Genomic DNA, 26,425 nt, shown 5'->3' on the forward strand with positions numbered 1-26,425 from the left:
ATTAAACCAATCACACTTATCCTGTATTAAGACTTTTTATTATGAATTCACCTCTGCCATGATACCTCTGAATAATATTTTTCTTTTAGAGGAAAGCTCCGGGTACATTGTTTTCAAAATATAATCACCGAGCACACGGTTTATTTTATTTTAAAAGATTTATTATCTGAATATGTGATGTCATTTAAATAATACAATTTTTTTTCTCTAACCTTCACTCTTAAATCCCCTTTCTTAGAAAATACTTGTTTCAGGATAGGATAGATGTCATAGTGAAATTGTCGAGAATGACCTACCACAAGTTCTCCTGAATGATTTATTTGAAGCGGTTCTTATACTTGAAACTTTAGAAGGAGAAGGACATATGCCGAAATTGATTCATTAATTCTGGAGTTGAATGGTAAGGTCCAAGGAATTGCGAGGTAACAAACTCTATTACTTCTTGTGATAAACTCATATGAAGAAACAAGAGCTAAAACCTTTACTACCTAATCTCAGGGGTGGTAATTTCGGGTAATGGATCGTGTTCATGTCAGCAATCAGGTTGATTTCGGGTCAAGTTAAAATCACTTGAAATTAAATAAAACTGAAAATTGAAGTTATTAGAAACGAAATTCTAATTTCGGGTCATATCCGGTCCATTTCGTGTCGATCGGGTGGTTTTTCGGTTACTTTCGGATTTTGTCTCAGTAAATCGGGGTTGCGGGTTCGTGTCGTGTCTGATATTGCCACCCCGGCTAATCTTACGTATATGTTTCTTGATGGCGATGAGTCTTTGTCCTGTGATTATTAGTTTAACACTTGATGATAATCAAACTTTTAAGCTTCTCACTGTGTTGCGTATGAGTAAAAAAGCTATTGGATATTGTATTGATGATTAGATTAGCCTAAACTTTTGAATGCATAGCCTAAGCTTTTGAATGCACAGGATAAATCTTGATGATGATCATAAGCCTTGCGTACAGGGATAATGTCGCTTGAACCCTAACATGCAAGAAGTAGTTCAAAAGAAAGTGATAAAATTACTTGATGCGGGCATCATCTACCCAATTTCTGATTCTAAGGGTAAGCCTGGTTTAAGTATTTCCTGAAAAAGGAGGTAGCACATTAATAAAGAATAATATAGATGAATTAATTCCCAGTAGAGTTATCACATATTGGCAAATGTGCATTGACTACTGCAGGTTAAACACCGCCACAAAAAAAGATTGTTATCCTCTCCCATTCATTGATCAAATGCTTGAAAGACTTGTTAAACATAAGTTCTTTTGCTATTTAGATGGGTATTCAGAGTTATTCCAGATCCCTATACATTTTGATGACCAGGAAAAGACTACATTTACATGTCCATACGGTACTTTCGCATAACGAAAGGTACCTTTTGGATTATACAATGTACCTACTACTTTTCAACTTTGCATGACATCTTTATTTTCTAATTTCATTAAGTCTATTACGAAAGTTTTTAAAGATGATTTCAGTATTTATGATTTTGATTTTGATGTATATTTGCATAACCTTTCTAAAGTGATTAAATAATGTGAAGAGGTAAATCTGATCTTAAACTGGAAAAATGCACTTCATAGTTAATAAATGAGTAGTATTTGGTCATCTTATTTCCGAGCGTGGCATCCAAGTTGACAAAGAAAAAATTGAGGTGATCTAAAAACTTTCTCAACTTGTTGATGTTAAGGGCATCCGGAGTTTCTTAGATCTTGCAGGATTTTATCGATAATTAATTAAAGATTTTTTAAAAATTGCAAAACCCTCACTCATTTGTTGCTTAAGGATGCCACTTTGATGTTTACTAGAGCTGGATTGAAAAGTAAATGAAATCGTCTGAGATTGAGGGAATAACAAAACATATACCTTAATACCATGACATATAGCAAAAAAAATATAGAACTACAAACAACTAATTATTTTCTACATCAAGCAAAGAACCCAAATAGCAAAAACATCAAAAACCAAGACAGTAAACATCTAAAACCCCTAAATTCGACATGCTGGCAAAAAGACTAGCACAATTAGCAAAATCCATAAAATCTGCTTCATATGAATTAAGAGTATAATTTTCTTAAAGATAATTTAATGAGATAGAAAAGATTGAAGGTTTTTTTTTTTGTTTAATTTTAAAAAAATTGTTTATTACTCAGAGCAAGCCCAATGCAATTCCCTATTTTCAACCCCTAAAATATTATATATTAATGGTTACCTAAAATATTGAGGATCAAAAAGCTATTTTACTCCAACGGTGTTCCCTATTTGATTCCCTATATTTTAAATCTATATATACAACTCAATGAGAGAGAAAGATTGCACTAATAAATAACAAAAAAATAAGAGGAGATATGAGCTGGTGATGACATGGAGCATACAGGGAGTTGCTTTTTCATCCCTCAAATAAGAGCATCTCCAGCAGTGTCTTAAAGAAGTTCTCTAAATATATGATAAACAATTCAATTTCTAAAATATAGAGACTCTATGTTGATTGACAACTCCAACAATGATCCTTATTTGTGTTCCATGTTATTATTATAATATTAAACTCAAATTCCTTTAACAAGAAGATAACAAAAAATAATATGGGAAAGAGTGCACAAAAGGTAAGATTTGAATATTTAATCATTAAAAATCAAATGAGGAATGAGTTAGGGATTACCTATTTATGAGGAATGGGAGATAGATCCTAACATTTAGGGAATGAGTAGAGATTCTGCTGGAGTGGTTTATTGTGCATATTCCTTAAAATTATAACTTAGGATCTCATTTAGCTAATCTGCTGGAGATGCTCTAAGGGGTTGAACTTTCTCTCACCTAAAATTAATAGGGGATAGAGAGTTGCGTTGGAGGAGCTCTTTTTGTTCTCAATCCTCAAATCTTGTACATGTAGATCAAATATAGGTAAGGAATGAGTGCATTGGAATTGCTCTCATAAATGAAAAGTTAGTTCTGAATGAGAAGTAAAATTTGATTTTTGTGTTAAGACAAGATTTTTTATGTCTATAAACCAGGTACAAAAAATATTAATACAATACATTTTGTAAAATCAGAATTTTAAAATAAAAACAAGCGACTAGAAAAGTTATGATTTTCAACTTCTCACTTATAAATAAATCAGAAATTCATTTATAAATTATTTACACAAACGACATAAATAAATTATTTCTAATTTATAAATTGAGAAACTAAAAAAAAGTTAAAACAAACATCCCTGATCAAACTTGCCATTTGATACATTAGAGTATTCCCATTTGGCACCTCATCCTCAACCCCGAAAACTTACTAAAAATAGTAATTCCTCAAAATATTTAACAAATTTTCAAAAGTTTCTTCCAACCCATTCCCCATATTCAATCCCTATTCTCATTCTTTTTACTAAACCTTGTTCTCTTTTACTTATAATTTTAATTTTATTTTTTTATATATTTATATGTTTCATTATTTTTATTATATTTAACATTTTTCAAATAATTTTGAATTTTTTTAAAAAAAATTATTTGCAATATTGGAATTTTAATTCAATAATTTAATATTATTAATATAAATGTGAGAACTTGCACAAAATTAAAAAAATTTATAACACAAAACATTAATATCTAATAAATAATAATGAAATGGATGATGAATAGTGTATGGGGATGAACAGTGAAACCTCAAATATGAGGATTTAGTTTGAGTCCCCAAAACTAAGCCCTATTTTGGGGTTCCGGATGTAGTGTGCATTTCCCCCAAAATTAACAAATTTCTTAAAATATAGAGATGGGGTTGGGTTTGAGGGATGGAATATGAATGCTCTTAGAAGTTAGAACCAATATAAACAAGCAAAATTAATTGATTAACCGTGAACATCAATGTATTGTGCTCAGATCACATGCACAAATAAACAAGTGTTGTACAAAATTGAAAAGTAGTATGATTACATTACATGTATTAACATCATCCGGTGCATTTTGATTGACATGATTAAGCAATTGAGCAGATATGAAAATAATTTGAAGATGATAAAGATTTGGTGTATTTATAGGACATGATGGAACGATAGAGGGAGGCAACAAAGGATGGTGTAGCCATCATGACCCCGAAAACAATACAAAAGAAATTACTATTTACGCGTTTATAAAGTTGCTGCAGAATCATATCGATTGTCCCCCGTTTAACTAATAACCGGGAGTAATTTACGATACCCAGTATCAAATTATGGGGGTGCTTGGTTTTCTGATTCAGTTGCAACTTTTTCGTCGGCTAAAACCGTGAAAAGAAAATTGTAAGATAAAAAAAAGTGTAAAAATATAGCTGAGAGCCTGAGACACATGGACTCGTGCAAAGATAATATTAGTGATTATACATAACATAATTGACGAATAAAAATACTCCCGGGTCTCATTGAATTTCTTATATTGGGTTGAACACGGAACTAAAAAATATATATAAAATAGTATAAGATAATAAGAAAAAGTAAATAAAATGGAGAAAGTGGTAAGAGCCATATATATCTGATAAATATATTTGAAAAAGAAGATAGTGAAATATTTTAAAAGAAAATTGTTTAAAAATTCAGTGGGATGAAAGGAGTAAATGTATTATTAACGGTAAGTTTTCTTACGAGCTTAACAAATAGACTTAACTATATTTTATTGTTTTAAAATGGATGGAGGGAAAATTAGAACAAAGAGAGGAAGGAGTAGAAGAAAGTAGCGAAATGATACACTAGTCATCTGCACCTACAAGAAGACAGAGACAAAAAGGAATGATGTTTGTTTGCCAACAACTACATTCTCTCTCCACCTTAGAGAGAGGAACTTAAACAATATTTATCATACTTTAAGCATAAAGTTTTTCTCACAACTACTGTATAATCCATACAAATATGCTTAAGTATATGTTTGTTCCGTAGATGAATCAAATTATTCTTTTTGTACTAGCTCCTTTATGTGACATCATGCAACCGTTAGCACCACGCCAGTTGATTTTGTTTAGATTTAGATACAGTGCTTTTAGTTAAAATTTGTAGTACAATTTTGTGTTTTCTTCTGCTACAGTTGTGCATCAATTAGATTTGTCTACAGTATTCATATCAGCTTATATCCACCTTGGATATTGATGATAAAAAATTAATAACTTGTTGCTACTCTGTATTCATGCAAGATTGTTTATTTATACCAGCTCCGTCTCGTACATATCTTTACACTTTCGTCTTTGATTTTGGAGCTTACTGTTAAAAAATCTATTAATCTCTTCACTATTTTGTTAATCAACCAACGTTGTTTTTTACTAACAAGTTTAACCAACAATCTTTTCAAAATACAGACAAAGATACCTGATTTTCGCCGGTGTAGCTGTATGCTGCATGAATTTACCTGTATATATCTGAAGAATACAGCCATACAGGGGACTAACATAATTGTGGATGATATTTCAGTAAATAAACAAAAATCTACAGGATGACTGCAGGTAGTTGAAACAGGAATCCATGGTTCTTTCTGGGGCCGTGGTGAGCACTGAGCATCCAGGTATTTCTGAAAATTCCATCCTGAAATACATACTCAGGCGGTCAATTTAATTATACATGTATTTTGATTCTTCTATATAATATGGTTATATAACTTATTTTTAAGATTTTTTAATAAAAATTTGATAATTAATTCAAAAAATAAAATTTAAAAAATAATTTATAGAACTATACTTGCAGAGAAGCAATGGTGCCGTGTGTATACAACTTGGGAACTATGCGTGTGTATAATTCATGGGAACTATGCGTGTGTATAATTCATGTATTGAACCCTAATTTTTATGTATTATTTTTCTAATTTTTATGTATTGCTCATTCTGTCTCATTTAATTATATGAGTTTCTTTTTCATTGTTCGACACGCACTTTAATGCTCTTATAAAACATAGTTCTATAACTTATTTTTAAAATTTTCTTTCTGAATAAAAATATAACATTCAAATTTTCATACAGAAAAGAAAAATCATAAGAATAAGTTATAGAGCTATATTTTACGAGAGTATTAAAGTTCGTGCCGCGAAATCGTCCCCCAATGTATACAGGGGACGGAGGGAGTATTTTTCAACATCCGATTCTCAGTCAAGTCTTTCGAAGAATTCAAATTTCCAACACCCGATTATTCAGTCAAGTTCTCTATAAAATATTATTTGATTGACTTGTAATTTTAATTTTAATGAGATTCTAATATATTACTACTGCATAACTAAACATGGTTGTTGTAATCCAGTGAGAGCTCCAATGTTTCTGAAACAGCTGAGTGGAAGAAGCATGTGAGAGTTGGGCTCAATTTCCTATAATTGTGATTCCAAGCCAATCACCTGAAGTTGATGTTCCCATCCAGCTAATTATGTAATTAAACTAAAACAAGGCCAAGCATAATAACATAAGTGTATAATTGCAAATGAAAAATGGCTTCATCAGTGGCTCCTATTAAGCAATCACATAACCCAAAGACCCACAAGAAGAATAATATGTGAAAATATTATTAATATGTGCAAATGAAGAGATCATCATAATAATAAACTGAATGGGTTGGTTTGGGACTTGAAAAATGGTGGGTAGAGGTGGGGTTTGGAGGAGGGGGATGTAGAGAAAAGTGAGATTTATATTATGAAGGAATTAAGAAAAGTGAATGAGTGGAAAGGTAATTAACTTTATTTTCTGTCAAAAGTCAAATAAAGACCTATTTCTTCAACTTAAAATGATGATGTGAATACCTTCACTGTCAAAGGGCAGGGACAAGAGATTTTCACCCAAGATTCATCATCATTGCTCTTGATATTTCTCTATCTTTTAGGTGCTCAAAAGACAACCTAGAGAAAATACTAGTACATCACAGTAATTATACTCCCTGCAAAAGAAACCCTAGACAAATGGGATGATATGATTCCTACTGTACTCTCTCAGGCCCCTTCCTTTTTGCATCTGATTATATAGCTACTGTGTCTGTGTACATGATACATTCTTGTTTCTGATAAACGGTTGATATAATTATTTATAAATATTTTTATTAGTGTAAGACTGTAAGGTATTTATTCTAAATTGTTTATGCATTATATCATCTATTGATGTTTTAACTATTTATTTTATTGTAGTAGTTTTTTTTAAAAAGGTAGATGATTGCAGATAATCATTAATTTCTTTAATATACTAAGCGGACAGGATAGTAGGATGTCACTGTATAGCTACTGTACTCTCCTATTCCAACTTCAAAATTTGCGAGAATGAATGATTTTAAAAAATCTTCTGCCCCATAATTGTGTACTCACCGTTTTGCTTTAACCCTTGGATCCATATCCACTCAATACATCAAGTAGTTCACAAATCATATTCCCTCCCCGCTAATTGTTTACTCATTTGATTATTTTTTATCAGTTTTAAAATTTAAAAAATTGGATGAGACCACGGGGAAAAAATGTAAAAAAATGATTAGGAGAAAGGGAGTAATTATTAGTGGGATTATATTAACTTGATTGCACCCTAAACAAAATGAAAGAGGCATGCAGTGAAGCTGAGTTGGTTACACATCTCCAAATACTATACGACACATTTATCTTAACGAGCAATAATATAATAAAGTAAAATTGAATTTACTGATAGAGGTTGTGTTGTTTCAAGAATGATACAACTAGAAACACTGAAAGAATGTTGTACACTACTGTTTCAACCAACAGCAAAAGAATTAGGAAAACCCAGTGCCATTGACGTGCGAATCACTTTATCATTTTACCCTTGAAACATTGACTTCATTTCGAATTCCACCAGTAAGTCTCCAGCAGGTAAAAAGGAAAAAAAAAAGCTGCATTCACTGTTTCCAAACAATAATACCAACACAAACTAAACATCAAGTTTAGTTGGTATATGATGTTCTAGTGCGAGTAAAACTAAACCAAACAAGAATACTGGTGTAAAACAAGACAAAGTGGCTGCTTTCTTGGGTATCTATTTTGCTTGCCTTGTTCTATTATCCTATCTTTCATGTTTCTTCCTTTTCTTTCTTTTATCTTCATATCCCCATATGTAAACTATTATATTATCCTAGATCTTCTATATTAACATAAATATTATCCTGATCGAAATATACTTGCTTATAACCCGTGCCAGAGACGGATCTTACAATAATAGTTTCTTCTTGTTTTGCTTCAGAAAGTTATAAGATGCTGAACCAGGGAGGATTGTATGAGGATCGGCATAGCCATTTAGAGATGGGATCATCAAATATAGGGTTGATGTATGATCCTCCGAGTTTTACTACCAACTCACTTTCTCAGATTCCGTTTGGATGCAACAATAATATTCAGAGCCCAAGGAGTAATCACAGCAACTTCACAACAACTACAGTGCCTTCTTCCTCATCTCTTGCACCACCACCATCAGATTCTCCCAAGCAAGATCACTTTGATATGAATACCACCAACCATCTTCTCTCCTTGCAAAGATCAAGTCACATAAATCTTTGGTAAGCCTTATTTTCATTTCATTCCTAGTTTCTTTAGGCTAGTGGAATCAGGATTTTGAAACAGTCGGGAATAAAATTTGTACGTTAATTTTTGATAGTCAGTCAGAGACTGGAAAAGTATTTTCCCTACTATTATTTACCTCAAAATTAGTTGAAATTTTCTTCCCTCACTGCATACATGTATATATCATCACATAATATATAGTTATATGCTTTTTGTATTGAATCTTTTACAGGGCATGGGGGGAAGAGAATGATTGCATAATAAGCAGCAGCAATGGCAAGAGAAGTAGGACTAACATAAATGGTGGGGAGATAGATAACCATAGTCATCACAACAACAATAGCACTCTAGGGATCTCAGCAATAAAGATGAAGAAGATAAAAGCAGCAAGAAGGAAGGTTAGAGAGCCTAGGTTTTGCTTCAAGACTCTTAGTGATGTGGATGTTCTTGATGATGGTTACAAATGGAGAAAGTATGGCCAGAAAGTTGTTAAAAACACACAGCATCCCAGGTACATTCTTCTCTTCTTCTTTCTTCATTCACTCTCTTTCTTGTGTGTCTACTACACTACAAGAAAACAGGTCAAAACCGACCGCACAAAACCGACCGCCGCATATAAAACCGACCGACGGTCGCGTGGTCGGTTTTAACCCGTCGAAATCACAAAACGACGTCGACCTGGGTGACGTGGCAACAAATAAAACCGACCGTTCCCTGTGGTCGGTTTTATGTATGACATGGCACTGTTATAACCGACCGTTCCCTGTGGTCGGTTTTGTGTTCCCCGGAAAAATAATTAAAAATCAATTTAAATAAAAATATCTGTGCGTCAGCCCCTTAAAACGACGTCGTTTTTTTTGTGTAAATTGGTAAGATTTCTCCCTTCCCAAAATGGTGTCTGTCTCTGTGCATGTCTGTAAATCTTTAATCTCTCTCCATGTTAATCATTAATCCCTACAAGCTTACTTAAATGATTAGTTAAGGGGTGATTTTCTTGGGCGCATATGTCATTTGAACAACTAATCATTGCAAATTTACTATGATCAATGATGTGCCTGATAATTAATAGTACCATTTGGTTCTGAGAAATCATGTTTAAATTTACATTTCATCATAAAAAATCTAGTGAGTACTGGAGTATGCATGCAAATCAATGTTTTAACTAATCTAGCAAGCTGCAAAAGATATAAGGAGTGGGCCTTGATTGCCCTAAAGGGGTAGGGTTTTGTGCAATGATGATGATGAGCACAGGAATTTAAAATATTGCAAACCTTTCAGCAGTACAAGATGTTTTTGTTGTTTGTCATGTTTGTGAACTTTGATTCACTCATAAAAAAGAATGATTTTCTTGTCACAAGTTTGTCAGTAAATAAGCCATGCGCGCGCCATCTTTTTAAGTTGTACTAGATGGGGATCAGTACACCTTGCTCACTGAACCCGGATCATCTTAATTCGGGTCGGTTCGAGTTTGGGTTTAAGAGTTTAAAATCACATTGGTGAAGATTTATTAGTACATGTATTTAAATTATTTTAGAAGAATATTAATAATCATCAATCTATTCGGGTCGGAGTAATTATATACTCAAAATATGTTTGGCAAAAAAAATATATTTTGCTAATTAACATGGTATATAATTGGATTATAGATTCTATGAAAATTGATAACGGTTCTTGCATCATGTTATTGACATGAAGATCCCCAATGGGGAAGACTTTTAGAAAGTTTTAGCTTTTTAGGTTGAAAAGGCAAATCAAACTTTTATTGTTTCATAATTATTAATTATTACTAGATTTTTAACTCTATTGTTGTTTTAAAAGCCAGGTATAGTCTCAATCTCCAAGTGAAAAGTTTTACCTCAAAAGAATTCACTCTGTTTAAAGGTCATTTCTGAACATAATGACATCCAGCAATTGCCAGTTTGCAATGTTATGATCATAATTTCATCGTTTTTGTCCTACTTTTCTAAAATCGTACTACAATATATGTGCATGTACCATATACTTTTCTTCAGATTCGTTGAATTAATGCAAGTGTAAGTGAGATTTCCCATGCGAAGTAATATTACTGCACTTATTTATTTTTTTTGGTATTCTTTTCTGGTAGTATATTTTTTTCTTCAAATCTGTGCAAATATATATATCGGAGTCGTTTGGGTGAGCTTAAAATAAGTGCTTATTGCTTAAAGTAAAAAAGTGAAGTAGAAGTTAGAAGCAAGTTAAAACTTATAAGTGATAAAAGTGTTTGGGATAGAAGCCGTGAGACAAAAGCTAGTAATCGTAGCTTTTTTTAAGTACTTCTTGACTTCTTACACAAACGGTATAAATAAATGCTTCTAACTTATAATTCAGAAGCTGGACTTATAAACCCGTGCCAAACACCCACGTTGTAGGGCTTTCTAGTTAACCCAGTCAAGTCCTATATTTTCTGCTCATCTGGTGACAAGACTGTTTTGGACAGAAGAAACTTATTCAGAAAAACACCCCCCACCACAAACGCACATTTTGAGTGATCATTGATCAAAGATACATAGGTATATAGATATGTAAACAGATTTATTTATGACAGTTGTCCAGAACTTTTTTTCACTTCTGCTGATTCTAAATTAATTTCTGAAGCATGATGCCCATACAAACCGGTTAACTAAATCCTGATTAACATTTCATGTAACTAACCAATATACATAATTCCCTTCTCCGAACCCACTCAATAGGCAATAAAATTTTAGTTAACCTCACTTAGACTTATATGTTTGTTAAGCATTATTCATTCCCATTATTTATAAATGTCTATTTCATCTCCCTCCAGTTTTGTATTAATAATTTACATTTATTACATGTCTGATTCATCTCCCTCCATTAATTATATTATTAAGATATTATTTTTGATATATAACTAACAATTATAGTTAACAGTGTAGGAGCAAAATCACTTTTTTATTATTTATAATATAGCTAATTATATTATATAATATTTTAGCTAACCAATTTAGCTGATAGGATATGAGATGCTCTAATCCTCCTTTCTTGGTTTGGCTACATCACGACATTATGCTACATTATGCATACTCTCACTTGCAACGTAACATGTGTATACATATACACAATAGTGTAATTATTACTCACAAAACATCGAAGCTAAAATTTATTTTTTGTTAGTTTAATTTTGGAATCTAGCTAGACGAGGCTAGAAATATTGTAATAACATATTTATTTAGGTTAGGCTCTTAGTTTTGTCCTTGTATATATATGCATTGCCGCCTTGCCCGATACAATTGTAACCGATGAGTCGGTAAAATATGGTGGTGCACTCAAAGCCTTTGTCATCATTCAAAACTTTTTTTTACATTTGATGATGGATTGATGATTCGTTTTAACTGGTTCAAGTGCATCCACACTCACACCATTAGTGGTTATAGTGTATGAAAGTTGTGCAGCAAATCATTACTCAATGCAATCTATTATCTGTACTTCTGTGACATAATAATTATGAAACCAAGATAACTTCACCAACTAGGAGCCAAACTAATCAAATCTAGTCCACACTCATTTGCAGTATCATCAAGTTGTAACAATATGTATATAATTTTGTGCAATGAATTTCTTTAGCAATAATATATATATTTTTTTCTGGAGTTGTTTTAGCCATAATTTTTGTGTGGGATTTGGCATGGAAGCAGGAGCTACTATCGTTGCACGCAGGACAATTGTCGGGTGAAGAAACGCGTAGAGCGATTAGCAGAGGATCCAAGAATGGTGATAACAACGTACGAAGGGAGACACGTTCATACTCCATCGCAAGATGAAGATGATTCATCATCTTCTCAACTCAACAATTTCTTCTGGTGATTGTACGTGAGTCATTTGCATGCATTCATGTTTTATAATGTGGTCACATATGTAATGTTGTAGGCAGTGAATAATAATGTAATTGTAGCACCTATGTGATGATTCTTTGTCTTATTTTAAAATGCTGGGAATTCAACAAACCTACAAAACATATATCAAGGAACTTTGTGCTTGTAACATTTATTCCCTAGCTACTATCCTTGTTTTCTTAGTTTTACGTTTGTTTGCAGTCTGCCGGTTGCTAATAATTTTGAAGCTTTAGAATCATTACGTACGTGCAGTGATGCATTATACTGCGGATCTCGTATTCTTTCAAGGTATTATTAGTATATAGAAAAATGACAAGTAGAAATGATAATTGCACATTTCCATGCATGCAGACGAGGCGACTGGAATTCTTTTTAAAAATAGACATGTTATTCAAGCAAGAGTAAAAAAGAGGAGGGACGGGGATACCGTAACTTCGAGGCTTGGGAGTGATATCCCCCTCCCAAACCCCCAGTCCAGAACCGGTTCTTGAAAGAGGATTTCTTTGCTCCCTCGTCCCGAGCAGGGGAAGGAAGAAATTTAGATTTTTAAGATTAATATTATTTTAATATTTTATAATACACTTTTCAATCAAAATTAATTTAATATATATATATATATATATATATATATATATATATATATATATATATATATATATATATATAGGGTTGCACTCCACACAGAACACTTTAAAAAAAGAACACCACAGAACACTATCATAACACTTTTTCTTTCATAAAAAATGATTTGTTATGATTATAATTACATAGTTAAGCACTAACTAAACTTAATATATGAAATCTAACATCCAAATCTATCCAAATTATTAATATGAAATATTATAGAATCCAGAACAGAATCCAAAATAGAATCCAGAATAGAATCATGTATATATTCTTTACATGATTAATATCACATAGAATCATGTTATTTTTAATCCATAATTGTTGTTAAACATGCTAGATACTATTATTATTCATAATAAATGGTTAATTAGCTTAAAGTTAGAATTTAATTCAAATTTTATATGAGATTCTATGTTCGATTCATCTTCTTTGTTCTTTTTTTAAGGGTGTTCTGTTTTGAACAATGCCCCATATATATATCAATTAGCGTGAAAAGATAAGAAAAATGAGTAAAATAAAAAAAATAGAATAATATTTAATTGATAGCTTAGAAATAGACATGTCAATCGTACCGTGTGATATATTTTCATGTCGTGTACTTCAAAGTAAAAATCATATCCGACCAGTTTATGGTTTATGTACCTAATTTCAAACCATTATCCGTTCTGAAACGTGCTTCATGTACATTTAATAAAAGTTTAATAATTAATTTTAATGAAACTATATTTTAATATTTCGTTTTTATACCCTTAGTCTAAGAACTCTTAGAACTCTCTGCCATTAATTAGGGTTCTACAGCAGGATTGCACATGCAACAAGTGTTATGTTTATGTATTATATTTTAAAACTATTTTTGAACGCATAGAATGATGCAAAAAATATGTATTCAGATTTAGATTCCAAAATTCTATTTAAAATTTAGGGTTCTGCAGCGGAACTTTAGTGATTCTAAAGTTCTATTACAATAATGAGTTTTCTCTTAAGCGCGACCCAAATTAAATATATATTGAATCTTTATATTTGGAGTACAACTCCGTAGAAGTATATATCTTATATATATGAAAATATATATTTTTATAAAGAAATATACTTTTTATTTATAAATATATTTATATCGTGTACTTTCGTCTATAAAAAGGGAAAATTCATAGCCAATTCTAAATTAACCCTGTATTTTTGTGATCCCGTATTAAAACAAATATTCAAACACTAATTTTTCATGTTGTGTATGTGTCTTGTGCTCGTGTCATGTATAAAATTATCAGGTCCAATTAAAAAGTGGATGAAAGTGGGGGACAAGATTATTATATTAACTTAATAACTAAGAATGGGGTTGGCTTCTTTAGCCTTTTAAAAAATAAAACAAAAAAAAGGATTTTGTTATGGATTAAAAAACAAGGGGTGAGTTTCGTGCTTTATGACTGCTCTCCTGAGTCGGAATGCCTACATATCAAAAGGATTTTATATCCACTTGGAAGCCTTCCTTTTGACTTAAATTGATGATTTGGCCTCAAGTATTTGGTATGTTTGATGTGTTTTTGTGTTGATGTGCGTAGAGCCTCTAGATGGAGGAAGAATGGAAGTTTCTAGGCATAAACCGTGGTTGGAAGGTGAGAAAACAAGCAAGAAGCGAAGAAAAATACGCAGGCGACGCCAGGCCAGGAGGCAGCGCGCCCGTGCCTTGGGGGAGCCCTGGGAGCGCCCCAGCGCCTGCCCTTGGAGTGCGCCCGCGCTCCAGGGGAGCGCGCCCGCGCTCTCCCGCTGATGGGAAAATCCTTTTTCGAAGCCCGTTTGGATTAGTTGTTGACCCGGCCAACTAGGGTACTTAAATATAAAATATTCTCAGAAGGAAAGGCCCTAACAAGTTCGGAGAGCATGATGACTACAAGGGAGAAGACCTAGATCTACATAGTTTTCTTTGTCTTTTTTTAATTAGGCGATACTTTTGGATGCTTGTTTTCGAATTTGTGTTCTAAACTTTGATCTCGTTTCTTTTGTATTGGTTTAGACATATTCCTATCATGTTTACATTCGAACCCATGACGACAAGTCGTTCGATTATGAACTAATCGTTGTCATGAGATTCTAGTGGATTTATCTATGGATTTCAGTAGTTGATTTGCCTTAACTATATATGTGATGAACAATTGATTTCCTCGTGTGGTTGTGCTTATTCTTCTTGAACGTGTAGCTAACATCTAAGTTGTTTGTTAATCTCTATTGAATGCGAAAGTGGATATAGGGATTTAGAACTTGCCATGCGAGCATAGGTTCATGTACTCGACATACATGATTCGTGGTGTAATTTTAACCATCTTACGCTGCCCTATGTAATCTCAATTGATAACTTGTTCGTAAATCGTTATGTTTTCAAATCTTATAGACATATAGGGTCTAAGCATAATCGGTGTCTGCTCAATTTCTATCTGAATTGTGGATGTGGAGGAGTAGGGTACACGTATATCGAAAGATAGCGTGTATCAGTTTCGTGTTATCTGATTAGTTATCAACCATCACATATAATGAATAAAGGCATAGCTCTGAATAAAGTAGTTAATGAAGTTAGGATCCCATATTTTATTTCTCATTAGTAATTTGAAGTTTAATCCCATAGTTAATTAATAATTTTGAGTTCAGCGATTTGATTCTATTTAGTTAAGTTAGATAAACAACCTCCAATTTGATACTTGTCTTAGCAGTGAATAATAATCATACATTGTTGCATAAGTGCATAATTCTTGATTAAAACAGTCTCTGTAGGAACGAACTTAATTTGATTATATATTACTTGTGACCGCGTACGCATGCGTGATTTTGTGCGAACAAGTTTTTGGTGCCGCTGCCGGGGACTTGGTGTTATATTTTATTTTATGTGCTTGTCATCAATGGTCATTAAAGTTCAATGAATCAGATTTTTTTCTCACTATTTTATCTTGTTTGTGTGTGTTTCAGGTGCTTGAGCGACGTGTATGCGTACACGTTCTCAAACTCATAAGGAAGCATTGGAAAAAAATAGAAACGACAGTGAGTATTACAATGGGGGAACCAGTCACGGAAACTAAGGCATTGAAGGACTTCTCTCAACCGAAAATCAATGACATCCAATCTAGCATTGTCAGGCCAGCCATCGCGGCGAATACGTTAGAAATCAAGCCGGGTACGATTCAAATGGTTCAGAACTTAGTTCAGGTTGGGGATGCTCCAACGGAAGATCCTAATATGCATATTAGGGATTTCATCGAGATTTGTGATACTTTCAAGTTCAATGGTGTTTCTGAAGATGCTGTGAAATTGAGGCTTTTCCCATTCTCTCTGAGGGATAAAGCTAAGAGTTGGTTACATTCTCTACCAGCAGGTTCTATTACAACATGGGAGGATCTGGCTTAGAAATTTCTCACTAAATTTTTCCCTATGGCCAAAACAGCTGCAATCAGGAATGCTCTTACTCAATTTTCTTAGCAGTCATGTGAATCTTTATGTGAAGCTTGGGAGCGTTACAAGGAGATGCTTAGGAAGTTTCCTCACTATGGAATGCCTAATTAGATTGTTATCAATTGTTTCTACAATGGGTTGGGAGCCCAGTCCAGACCAATGCTAGATGCAGCATCAGGTGGAGCCTTATGGGCTAAAAGCTATGATGAAGCTTATGAGTTGATTGAGATGATGGCTGCGTATGAATATCAGAACCCAACTCAGCGTCTACAGCAAGGCAAGGTAGCAGGAGTTCTGGATGTGGATGCTACTACAACTATAGTTGATCAGCTTAAAGCTATGACTATGAAGGTGGATTCTCTAGCTAACTTGGGAGTTTATCAGCCACCTACTGTTTGTGAGCTTTGTGCAGGTACACATTCTACGAATCAGTGTGCCATATCTAGTGAATCAGCTCAGTTTGTGAGCAATTTTCAGAGGTCACAACAACCAGCTCTTGCTACTTATCATCCTAATAATCGGAATCATCCGAATTTCAGCTGGAGCAATAATTAGAATATGATGCAACAACCACAAGAGCAACTTGCTCTGTTCCTAATTTCAAACATCCCTGCAGTTGTGAAAAAGAAGATGCCACCAAGGAAAAAGGCAAAATTTATTCAGGTGAAAAGTATTAAGTGTCAAGGTGAGCCATCTTTAGTAAATGAGTTCAAGCCATGCCTTGTTGATCCTCTATCTCCAGTGAAGCCACATGGCAATAATAAGTATGTAGAAGACTTTCCAATGCCAAAATCTGATAAGTACAAACTGCTTGGTCTTGCCATTCATATGGGTAAATTTTGCAAGAAGTGGGAAGACGATGAGAAGGAGAAGATTGAAAGAGAGAAGGCTGAGAAAGAAAGGGCTGAGCAAGGAAAGAGAGATTTTGCAGAAGGAAAGCCAATTAAGCCAAAGCTGGTCATTGGAAAGTTAACTCAAGATACAACATGGAGGTTTGAATTTGTTAAAATTACAAGGAACAATGAAACTATCTGCGTTCCACCTGGACACCCCTTGTATTCTAAGGCGAAAGAAGAAGAAGAAAGGCTGAAAGGACCCTCCATGATTGATGATGCTGAACTTGAAAGATTTGCTGCCAAATTCAAGATGAACTTGATGAAGAACTTTTTTGTTCCATTGGTGATGAGTCTAACATTGCTATTCAGCAACAAATTCTTGATGAGGCAAAGAAGAATTTGGAGAAGAAGAAGAAAAAGACTCCAAAGAAAGTGAGAGCTGGTGTGAAACATATAAAGACTAACTTGACTGTTGAGAATCAAGATGATGAAGCTCAGAATGCTCAAAGTCAAAATCCACCTCCTCGTGCCTCTATTGTTCCAATTGAAAATCTATTCAATATTGAAGAAATCAAAGCAGAGCTTGTAGATCTTGATTTATCAAACTTGATTTTTCCAAAGATTTCTATTACCAAAGAAGATGAACTGGTTGATTCTCTAAGGCCATGGAAAAGTAAGTCTGGTAGGAGGATAAAGCATATGCTTGAGAATATCAAAAAGAAGAGTGGAAATCCAAAGAGGTTTGATCCAGTTGGTCCAGTTCAAGTCAAGTCTCCAACTAGAGAAGTAGTGATTCCTCCTGTACCAGAGATTGTCAAGGTCCCTAAGTCAACATATGCATATGCTTTTCATATTAGTGAACAACCTCCAATTGAGTTGTACCTAGATGAATTGTTATATGTAAAGGCCTTGACAAAGACCAAAAGATATCAAAGAGGTTAGAGTTTCACTATTCCTCTGGATCAAGAATCCCATGGCCACTGCAAAGAATTCTAGATCGAGACTACCATATTCTGAGGACTGTGTATGTGAAGCTAAACAACAAGAACTCATTCTCTCAAGGGATCAGAAGTGAAATTCTCAAGAAAATTGAAGACATCAGAAAGCAATGGAATGAATCTTCTGATCTACCTCTAAGGTTGTCTCTTCCTAACACTGGAAGTTCCATCTTCAATCATCCCTCAAGGCTAATGACTTTTAGAGATGATCAAGGCATTAAGAGATTCTTCAGATTAAGGGATCATGCTAAAAATGCAGACAATGACACCTTAAGGGCAATGCAGAAGAAGCTTGATAACAAGATCATAGAAGAAGCCAAATTCATTGAAGACATGGAAAGGGAAATCAACAAAAAGTTAGCTAAGCAAAGGAGGAAATAGTCATGAGGAATATGAAATTAAATCTGCTCAGTCTAGAGGAGCAAAACAATTCTAATTGTAATATTTCCTATCTTTTTGTACTTTAACTTTCTTTTTCAATTCAAATCATTTATTTTACTTAGTGTTTTGTTATCATCAAGCACTTCATATTTATATCTAAAACTCTTACAGATATAAATAGGGAGAGATTGTTAGGAATATGTGATGTTTGATGATACAAAGCTATTTTATTCTTACTTAGAATAAAATTAAACGTAGCTGATCAATGGCTAGCATGCTAAGGCAGTAACAATTGATCAAATTCACCCATCAACGGCTGATGTGGTGCTGTAACAAAGCTGGAGCATCTTAGCGATTGATAGATTAATAATACTTACTTTTAGATTAGCAGTTGATCTATTAATGGATGAGTAGATAGGGTGACATAATTGTAAATTTTTGAAGTCATGTAATCTATCCAAGTGAAGTGAAGATCAATCGCTAGCCAAGAAGTATCAATGGCTAAATAATCATTTTATCAATCATTACATCAAACTCATTGAAAGACACATGTTTAGCCTATTTGTATTTAAGAGCATTAACTCAACTCTGATAAGAAAGAAAGTAAATTAGCAAGCTCTACTGAAGGAATCCGTACGAAGAACGTCAAGTGATTTATTAAAATCATATGTCTGAAGAATTTCAGGATGCTGCTGCACACCACTGAAAGAAGTTCATTAATATGTTCAAGCCTCAGTATACAAATAATATTTTGTAGCACGTCCAGAAGTCCAGAAGGTATAAGGTTTTAATACTTTATTTATTCAGAAGATTCCAAACTATTTCGACTTATGAAGAAGAACTACGAAGACAAAGACTCGACGAACAAGCCACTTCTCAAATGTTTATTTGATAAAGAATATTTGATTCAGCTAGATACAGATGAATCAGACAGTACATTTGTGTGTCAGCTACTCAGATTAAATATTCTACATCAACAATAGGTGGTCGTTCAATCAAGACAAAGAATCAGATCTTTTAAAGGAAGTCAGAAGATCTGCCGCTGAAGAAGTGCTCAATATAATTATTCTTTTAATTTATTCACATCTCAAAATAATTATATAAGTCATGTAATTTATTTATTAAATTGATTCACACTTGAATTAATTTAATTTATGAATTTACATAATTAATATGATTAAGTGAATAATTACTGGATTAATTATGTAAAAGAAATTAACATTTATATTGTTTTTGAGCACGGTATGACAATCATACAGATTGTCATACCGCACTCAGTTGAAAGCTTATCACAGATGGCATGACAAACACTTTGTTTGTCATACTGATGGAGTAAGGCATGACATAGACTTAGTTTGTCATACCGTTTGAAGAAGGCATGACAATCTCCTTGATTGTCATACCGAATTCGATTGGTATGACAATCCTAGAGATTGTCATACCGCCTCAACACTTAGGCTCCAAGGTTCATTGTCATATCAGTTTGTCATACCGAAATTTGTATGGTATGACAATGCTTCTGATTGTCATACCGATCCATTTGTAGCATGACAATAGCTTAGATTGTCATACTGATCCATGTAATTGTCATAGCACTTTGTGTGATTGTCATAGCACTTTGTAGGATTGTCATGCCTACCTTTGTCATACTAGTTCAAGTGGTTTGCCTATAAATAGGCCTTCACTTCTTCATTTGTAAATGTTCATTGCCTTGTAAACTTTCAAGTTGCTTGTAACTTGCTATTGTTATATCCACAGTTTTCTGTGCTTTGATCACTCGGTTGTTTTATTCCACTAAGTTAGAATACTTCCTGTCAAATTTATTCTACGATCTAGTGGACATTAAAACGAACCATATTAATTATATAAGGACTTAAAAATTGTTATATTAATTAATTTAAATCTGATTAACAAGTTAAACTCCAATCAGATTATTCCGCCGCGATTTTTTTGTGACGATTGTATTCAACCCCCCTTCTACAATCGTATCTGGACCTAACAATTGGCATCAGAGCGGTTGATACCATTTTCCGTATCAGATCCTATACACACTCTGTAACGTCCAAATATTTTTTATTCGAATTAATTTTATTCCAAAAATTAATTCTGATTTAAAATATTTTTCTTTCAAAAATCCAAATCTCATGCAAACACTATTCACTTCAAATCCTTAAACATGAGTACACAAAAGATCAGTAGCTTCAAAATCCCACCGTTCAGCAAGGAACACTTTAGCCTATGGAAGAGGCACATGTTATTATTCCTCCGCACAGCCAACAGAAAATATATCGGGATATTAAACAAAGGTGTTTCTATTCCGATGAAAGTCATATTAGCACACGAAGAAGAAGGTGTGTTAATACCTCATCAGACCATTCCGAAAGAACTTCATGGGTACACAGATGAAGAGGGTGAACAGATGAACTTAGATGACGCTCTTCAACTGATTTTGGTAGAATCTCTAGATCCAGTAATGTACAATGCTGTTGTTAATTGTACGAACGCCAAGCAAATCTGGGATACGTTAGAGATTATCAATGAAGGCTCAGATGAAGTCAGAGAAAACAAGAAAGAGATACTGATGGCTCAGTATGAACAGTTTGGTTCCAATCCCGGAGAAGGGATTTCAGAAGTGTTTATCAGACTTAATAATCTGTTTAATAATCTAAATTTAAATGGGAAATACTACGACAAGAAAGAAGTCAACATGAAATTTCTCTTAACACTTCCTGAACATCTGGAACACAGAATCACTGCCATCAGGGAAAGCAGAGATCTGAATGAGATATCTCTGGAGAGACTCTACGGAGTGTTGAAAACTTTTGAACTTGAGCAAGTTCAAAGTAAGCAGAGATATGGCTGGGGTAAAACACAGAACCATTCAAGAGCTCTAGTTGTTGAGTCACCTGTACCGGAAGAAAAGAAGGATGTTGTTGTTCCTTCTAAGACTACTCAGGAATTTGTTGTACCTGAGATGGGTCAGACTGCTTCTTCCAGTGGTGGCGAAGAGTTCTATACAATGGAAGAACTTGAACAGTTAGAAGATCAATCTCTATCACTATTTGCCAAGAAGTTTGGAAACATGAGATTCAGGAAGAACCCCTCCTACAAGTACAAACCTACTGTCAACAGGTTTCAAAAAGGAGGTTACTCATCTTCTACAAGCAAAGGAGGATACAAGACTGGGATGGTGGATAGAAGCAAGTTCAAATGCTTCAACTGTGGTGAACCTGGACACTTTGCGACTGAATGCAAACAGCCCAAGGTTCAAGGAAAGAGAAAAGATTCGTACGATGAGCTGAAGCAGAAGTATGATGCACTAGTAAGAAAGCATCAGGGTACTTCTGGAGGTCAAAGCTTCAAGAGCAAATCATATCTGGCAGAAGGGAAAAGCTGGGATGATACAGATAGTGATGAAGAAGAGCAGATTGGGAATGTTGCTCTTATGGCTAATGCTGGATCATCTTCACCTCCTCCTGCTGGAAGCTTTCAGGTAGATCCTACATGCCCTAAACTTTTTATGCAATTAGGACTTGAAAGAGATGATGCTATTAAAAAGTTGAAAGCTGCCAATCTTAAAATTGATACACTAGTCTTAGATATTCATGCTTATAAAATGAATGAGATGAACGTATTAAAACCTAAAATTGAACAACTGACTATGGATTTAGGATTACAAGTTGCTAAAGTCAGAGTTCTAGAGAAAGGTGAGATTGCTTTAAGACTTCAGCTAGACGAAGAGAAAGTGAAATGTAAAGCCTTTAAGGATGCCTCCACTATAGTCAAAGAACTTAATGATAAACAAGAGATCAAGAGAACTGTTGGAATAGGTTTTGACTATAACAAATCTGTAGGTAAGGCTAGTAACATTACTCCCTTTAAGAAGAGTGCTGAGGAGAGAGGAATTCCTTTTGTTTTGAAAGATTCCCCTCAACCCCTATTTAAATCCTCAGAAGCTGAACCTCTATTAGAAACTCCTGTTGTCATCAGATATGAACTCAAACAGGAAGACATTAAAATGAAAGAGAGTAATGGTAAGAGAGATGAGATCCTGACATCACTGAAACCAATCAAAGTGAAAGGCAATGTTAGATTGCCTAAAGCTGGTTTAGGTGTCAACTCTGAGAGTACTAAATTCAACAAGCCTAATAATTTTGTGAACAGTAAGAACAGAGATAATAGATGTCATTCTACTGAGAACTTTAAATCTGTTAACAATATTAGAGTAGAATCTATTGGTGTTCGTACTACTGTGACTGATATGCCTGTTGCTCCTGTTTTTGATGCATGTCATAAATCTTGTGGTGTTGATAACTGTATGCTTTGTGCTTTCAATACAATGTCTGCTTATTTTAGAAATTTGCATGCTAAAAATGAAAACACATCACCTAGACAACACACAAACAATAAGCATGCTAGATCAAAGACTGCTAGTCCTCCTCGTGTTAGGAAGGAGACTTATGTTCCAAAGCCTAAAACCAAGGTTTATAAGGTTGTTGTTAAGGAAGTAAGTTCAGTCAAGAGTGAGCCAAGTATCAGTCCAAGAGGCTCTGTTGTATTACCTGATAGAAATCAATTCTTTAAGTTTGCTGGACCCAATCAAGTGTGGGTCCCAAAGAAGGTTTAATCAAGTTGTCTTTTGCAGGGTGCCAGTGGAGTTGTTCGAGTTACTTGGGTGCTTGACAGTGGAGCGTCAATGCACATGACTGGTAATAGATCCCTGCTGGAAGACATAAGAGAAGGAGCTGGCCCAACAGTCAGTTTTGCTGATAATAGCAAAGGTCGTACTATGGGATATGACAAGTACAAAATTGGATCATCATAGAAGATATTGCTATAGTTGAAGGACTTCAACATAATCTCCTGAGTGTCAGTCAGTTTTGTGACAAAGGATATTATGTTCATTTTGAAAAGGAGATATGTATCATTAAACATAACAAGGATAAGCGTCCTTCACTATGTGGCATAAGGAAAGGCAATATATTCGTAGCTGATTTGTCTTCAGGACCAGGAAACGAAGTTTACTGTTTCTACGCCAAAGTGTCTGCTGAAGATAGTTGGTTATGGCATAAGAAACTCTCGCACCTCAACTTCAAAACCATGAACTCTCTAGTCAAGAGAGATCTAGTGAGATGTTTGCCTTCCCTGGAATTCTCAACTGATGATCTCTGTGAAGCTTGTCAGAAAGGAAAAGCGAAGAGAGCATCTCACAAAGGCAAGACCAGTAATACCATTACAAATCCACTTCATTTACTGCATATGGATTTGTTTGGCCCCGTGAATGTTGCATCTATTGATGGAGGAAGATATGCCTTAGTCATTGTGGATGACTTCTCGAAGTTTACTTGGGTTTACTTCCTGGCTTCTAAGGATGAAACCCCGATGATAGTGATTGATCATATAAAGTTAGTTGAATTGGATAAAGGTGTGCCAGTGAAAGCTGTAAGGTCAGACAATGGCACGGAATTCAAGAATCAAACTCTAATCAACTTTTACTCTGAAAAGGGAATTCGAAGGCAGTATTCAGCACCAAGGACTCCTCAGCAGAATGGAGTCGTCGAAAGAAAGAATCGTACATTGATTGAAGCTGCAAGGACTATGATTGCTGAAGCAAAGCTTCCACTGTACTTTTGGGCTGAAGCTGTGTCTACCGCCTGCTATACCCAGAATAGAACTTTGATCAATAAGGATCATATGAAAACTCCATTTCATCTGTATGACAACAAGAAACCATATGTCAAACACCTTCATGTTTTTGGAGCTAAGTGCTATGTTCTCAAAGATGGTGAAGAGAACTTGAACAAATTTGAGCCAAAGGCATCTGAAGGAATTTTTGTTGGTTATACTAATAATGCTTATAGAGTTTTGTAATTGATACTCTGTTAGTGAAAGTTAGTGTCAATGTTACATTTGATGACACTAAACTCCCAAGTTTACAATCTGCTGATCCATCTGAATCTCTGAAGTTTGACAACTATCCAGATTCTGATTCAGATGATGATGTGCCACCTGAGGTTGCAACAGGTGATGACAACAATGATAATGATCCTGGCAATGGTGGAGGAAATGGCAATAATGCTGGAGATTCCACTGATGCTAGTGGTGGATCATCAAGTCAACCTGGCAACAACTCAGGGGGAGCTGGTGGATCAACTAGTCATACACATTAGCCTAATGATAATACTGCTGAATCATCAAGGACACAACTTCCAAGGGAAAGGATTTGGAGCAGAGATCATCCCTTTGATCTGATTATTGGTGATCCTGATGTTGGTGTAAGGACTAGAAGTGCTACGACAAATGAATGTCTATTCTCTGGTTTTCTATCACAATTAGAACCAAAGAAAGTTGATGAAGCACTTGCTGATCCTGTTTGGGTTCTTGCCATGCAAGAAGAACTCAATCAATTTGAGAGACAAGAAGTCTGGGCCCTTGTTCCAAGACCAAAGGGAAAGTCTACTATTGGAATTAGATGAGTCTTCTGTAACAAGTTAGATGGTGATGGCATTGTTGTAAGAAACAAAGCCAGACTGGTTGCAAAAGGTTATTCACAAGAAGAAGGAATTGATTACGATGAAACCTATGCTCTAGTTGCTCGTCTTGAAGCCATCAGAATATTTCTTGCATTTGCTGCACACTCCAACTTCAAGGTTTATCAGATGGATGTGAAAAGTGCATTTCTGAATGGAAAGCTAGAAGAAGAAGTATATCTGGAACAGCCCCTGGCTTTGAAAATCCAGAGTTTGCTGATTTTGTGTACTTCCTATTTAAAGCTGTCTATGGGCTCAAGCAGTCACCAAGGACATGGTATGACACCCTCTCTGAGTTTTTAATTGAAAACAATTTTACTAGAGGTGTCATAGACAAAACTCTCTTTTACAAATTGCATGATAATAATATGATATTTGTTCAAATATATGTTGATGATATTATATTTGGTTTTACTAACGATAACATGTGCAAGAGGTTTGCTAAGTTAATGCAGAGCAATTATGAGATGAGTATGATGGGTGAGCTGTCCTACTTCCTTGGTCTTCAAGTAAGCCAAAAGGAAGATGGAATATTCATTTGCCAATCAAAATATGTCAGAGATCTTCTGCGAAAGTACAATCTAGAAGACTCTTTTCCGGCAAAAACACCCATGGCCACTACCACAAAGCTTGACTAGGATAAATCTGGTAAGAAAGTTGATATCTCAAGCTATCGAGGTATGATTGGCTCATTACTCTATCTCACTGCTAGTAGACCAGATATTATGTTTGCAACATGTTTGTGTGCTAGGTTTCAGGCTGATCCTAAAGAATCACATCTTATAGCCGTCAAAAGAATCTTTAGATATCTTAAAGGTACACCTGGTTTAGATATTTGGTACCCTAAGAATACTGGTTTTGACTTAACCGGCTATACAGATTCTGATTATGCAGGTTGCAGGATTGATAAAAAGAGTACGTCTGGAAGTTGTCAATTTCTAGGACGTCGGTTGGTTTCCTGGTACAGCAAGAAGCAACACTCAGTGTCCACTTCTACTGCTGAAGCTGAGTACATAGCTGCTGGCAGTTGCTGTGCTCAGATTCTTTGGATCAGAAACCAATTAAATGATTATGGTATTTCTGTCGACAAAATTCCAATATTTTGTGACAACACCAGTGCCATAGCCATTTCAAACAATCCAGTGCAACACTCCAGGACCAAGCACATAGATATCAGGTATCATTTCATTCGAGAACATGTCATGAATGGAACTGTGGTGTTACATTTTGTACCCACGGCTGATCAAATTGCAGACATCTTCACTAAACCAC

The 26,425-nt window shown here is 34.5% G+C and overlaps 1 protein-coding gene and 1 non-coding gene across 4 annotated transcripts; one reads left to right on the top strand and one right to left on the bottom strand.

The window, feature by feature from the left end:
- The first annotated feature begins 7,796 nt into the window (after window positions 1–7,796).
- LOC108210676 (probable WRKY transcription factor 13) lies at window positions 7,797–12,549 on the top strand. 3 transcript variants are annotated; one of them, XM_064092774.1, is made up of 4 exons: window positions 7,797–7,949; window positions 8,158–8,470; window positions 8,707–8,985; window positions 12,117–12,549. In XM_064092774.1, the coding sequence occupies exons 2-4, from the start codon at window positions 8,169–8,171 to the stop codon at window positions 12,187–12,189; spliced, it is 654 nt and encodes a 217-aa protein (XP_063948844.1). In that variant the 5' UTR covers window positions 7,797–7,949; window positions 8,158–8,168; the 3' UTR covers window positions 12,190–12,549. The 3 variants fall into 3 exon arrangements, with proteins under 3 accessions (XP_063948844.1, XP_063948846.1, XP_017237549.1); XM_064092776.1 differs by lacking the exon at window positions 12,117–12,549 and adding an exon at window positions 10,297–12,110; XM_017382060.2 differs by having other exon boundaries at window positions 7,798–7,949; window positions 12,152–12,549.
- A 3,853-nt stretch (window positions 12,550–16,402) lies between these two features.
- Window positions 16,403–16,509, bottom strand: LOC135150039 (small nucleolar RNA R71). The gene has a single exon (XR_010288393.1). It is a non-coding gene; the product is annotated as a small nucleolar RNA R71 (small nucleolar RNA).
- Window positions 16,510–26,425: the final 9,916 nt, after the last annotated feature.

The sequence above is a fragment of the Daucus carota genome, chromosome 1 (assembly GCF_001625215.2).
Source record: "Daucus carota subsp. sativus chromosome 1, DH1 v3.0, whole genome shotgun sequence".
NCBI lineage: Eukaryota > Viridiplantae > Streptophyta > Magnoliopsida > Apiales > Apiaceae > Daucus > Daucus carota.

What these genes read in the sequence shown, in the direction of transcription:
- LOC108210676 (XM_017382060.2), top strand. Translation starts at nt 8,169, where the DNA reads ATGCTGAACCAGGGAGGATTGTATGAGGATCGGCATAGCCATTTAGAG. An exon ending in TCAAGTCACATAAATCTTTG is followed by an intron (nt 8,471 to 8,706) that starts GTAAGCCTTATT and finishes AATCTTTTACAG; the next exon opens with GGCATGGGGGGAAGAGAATG. An exon ending in AAAAACACACAGCATCCCAG is followed by an intron (nt 8,986 to 12,151) that starts GTACATTCTTCT and finishes GCATGGAAGCAG; the next exon opens with GAGCTACTATCGTTGCACGC.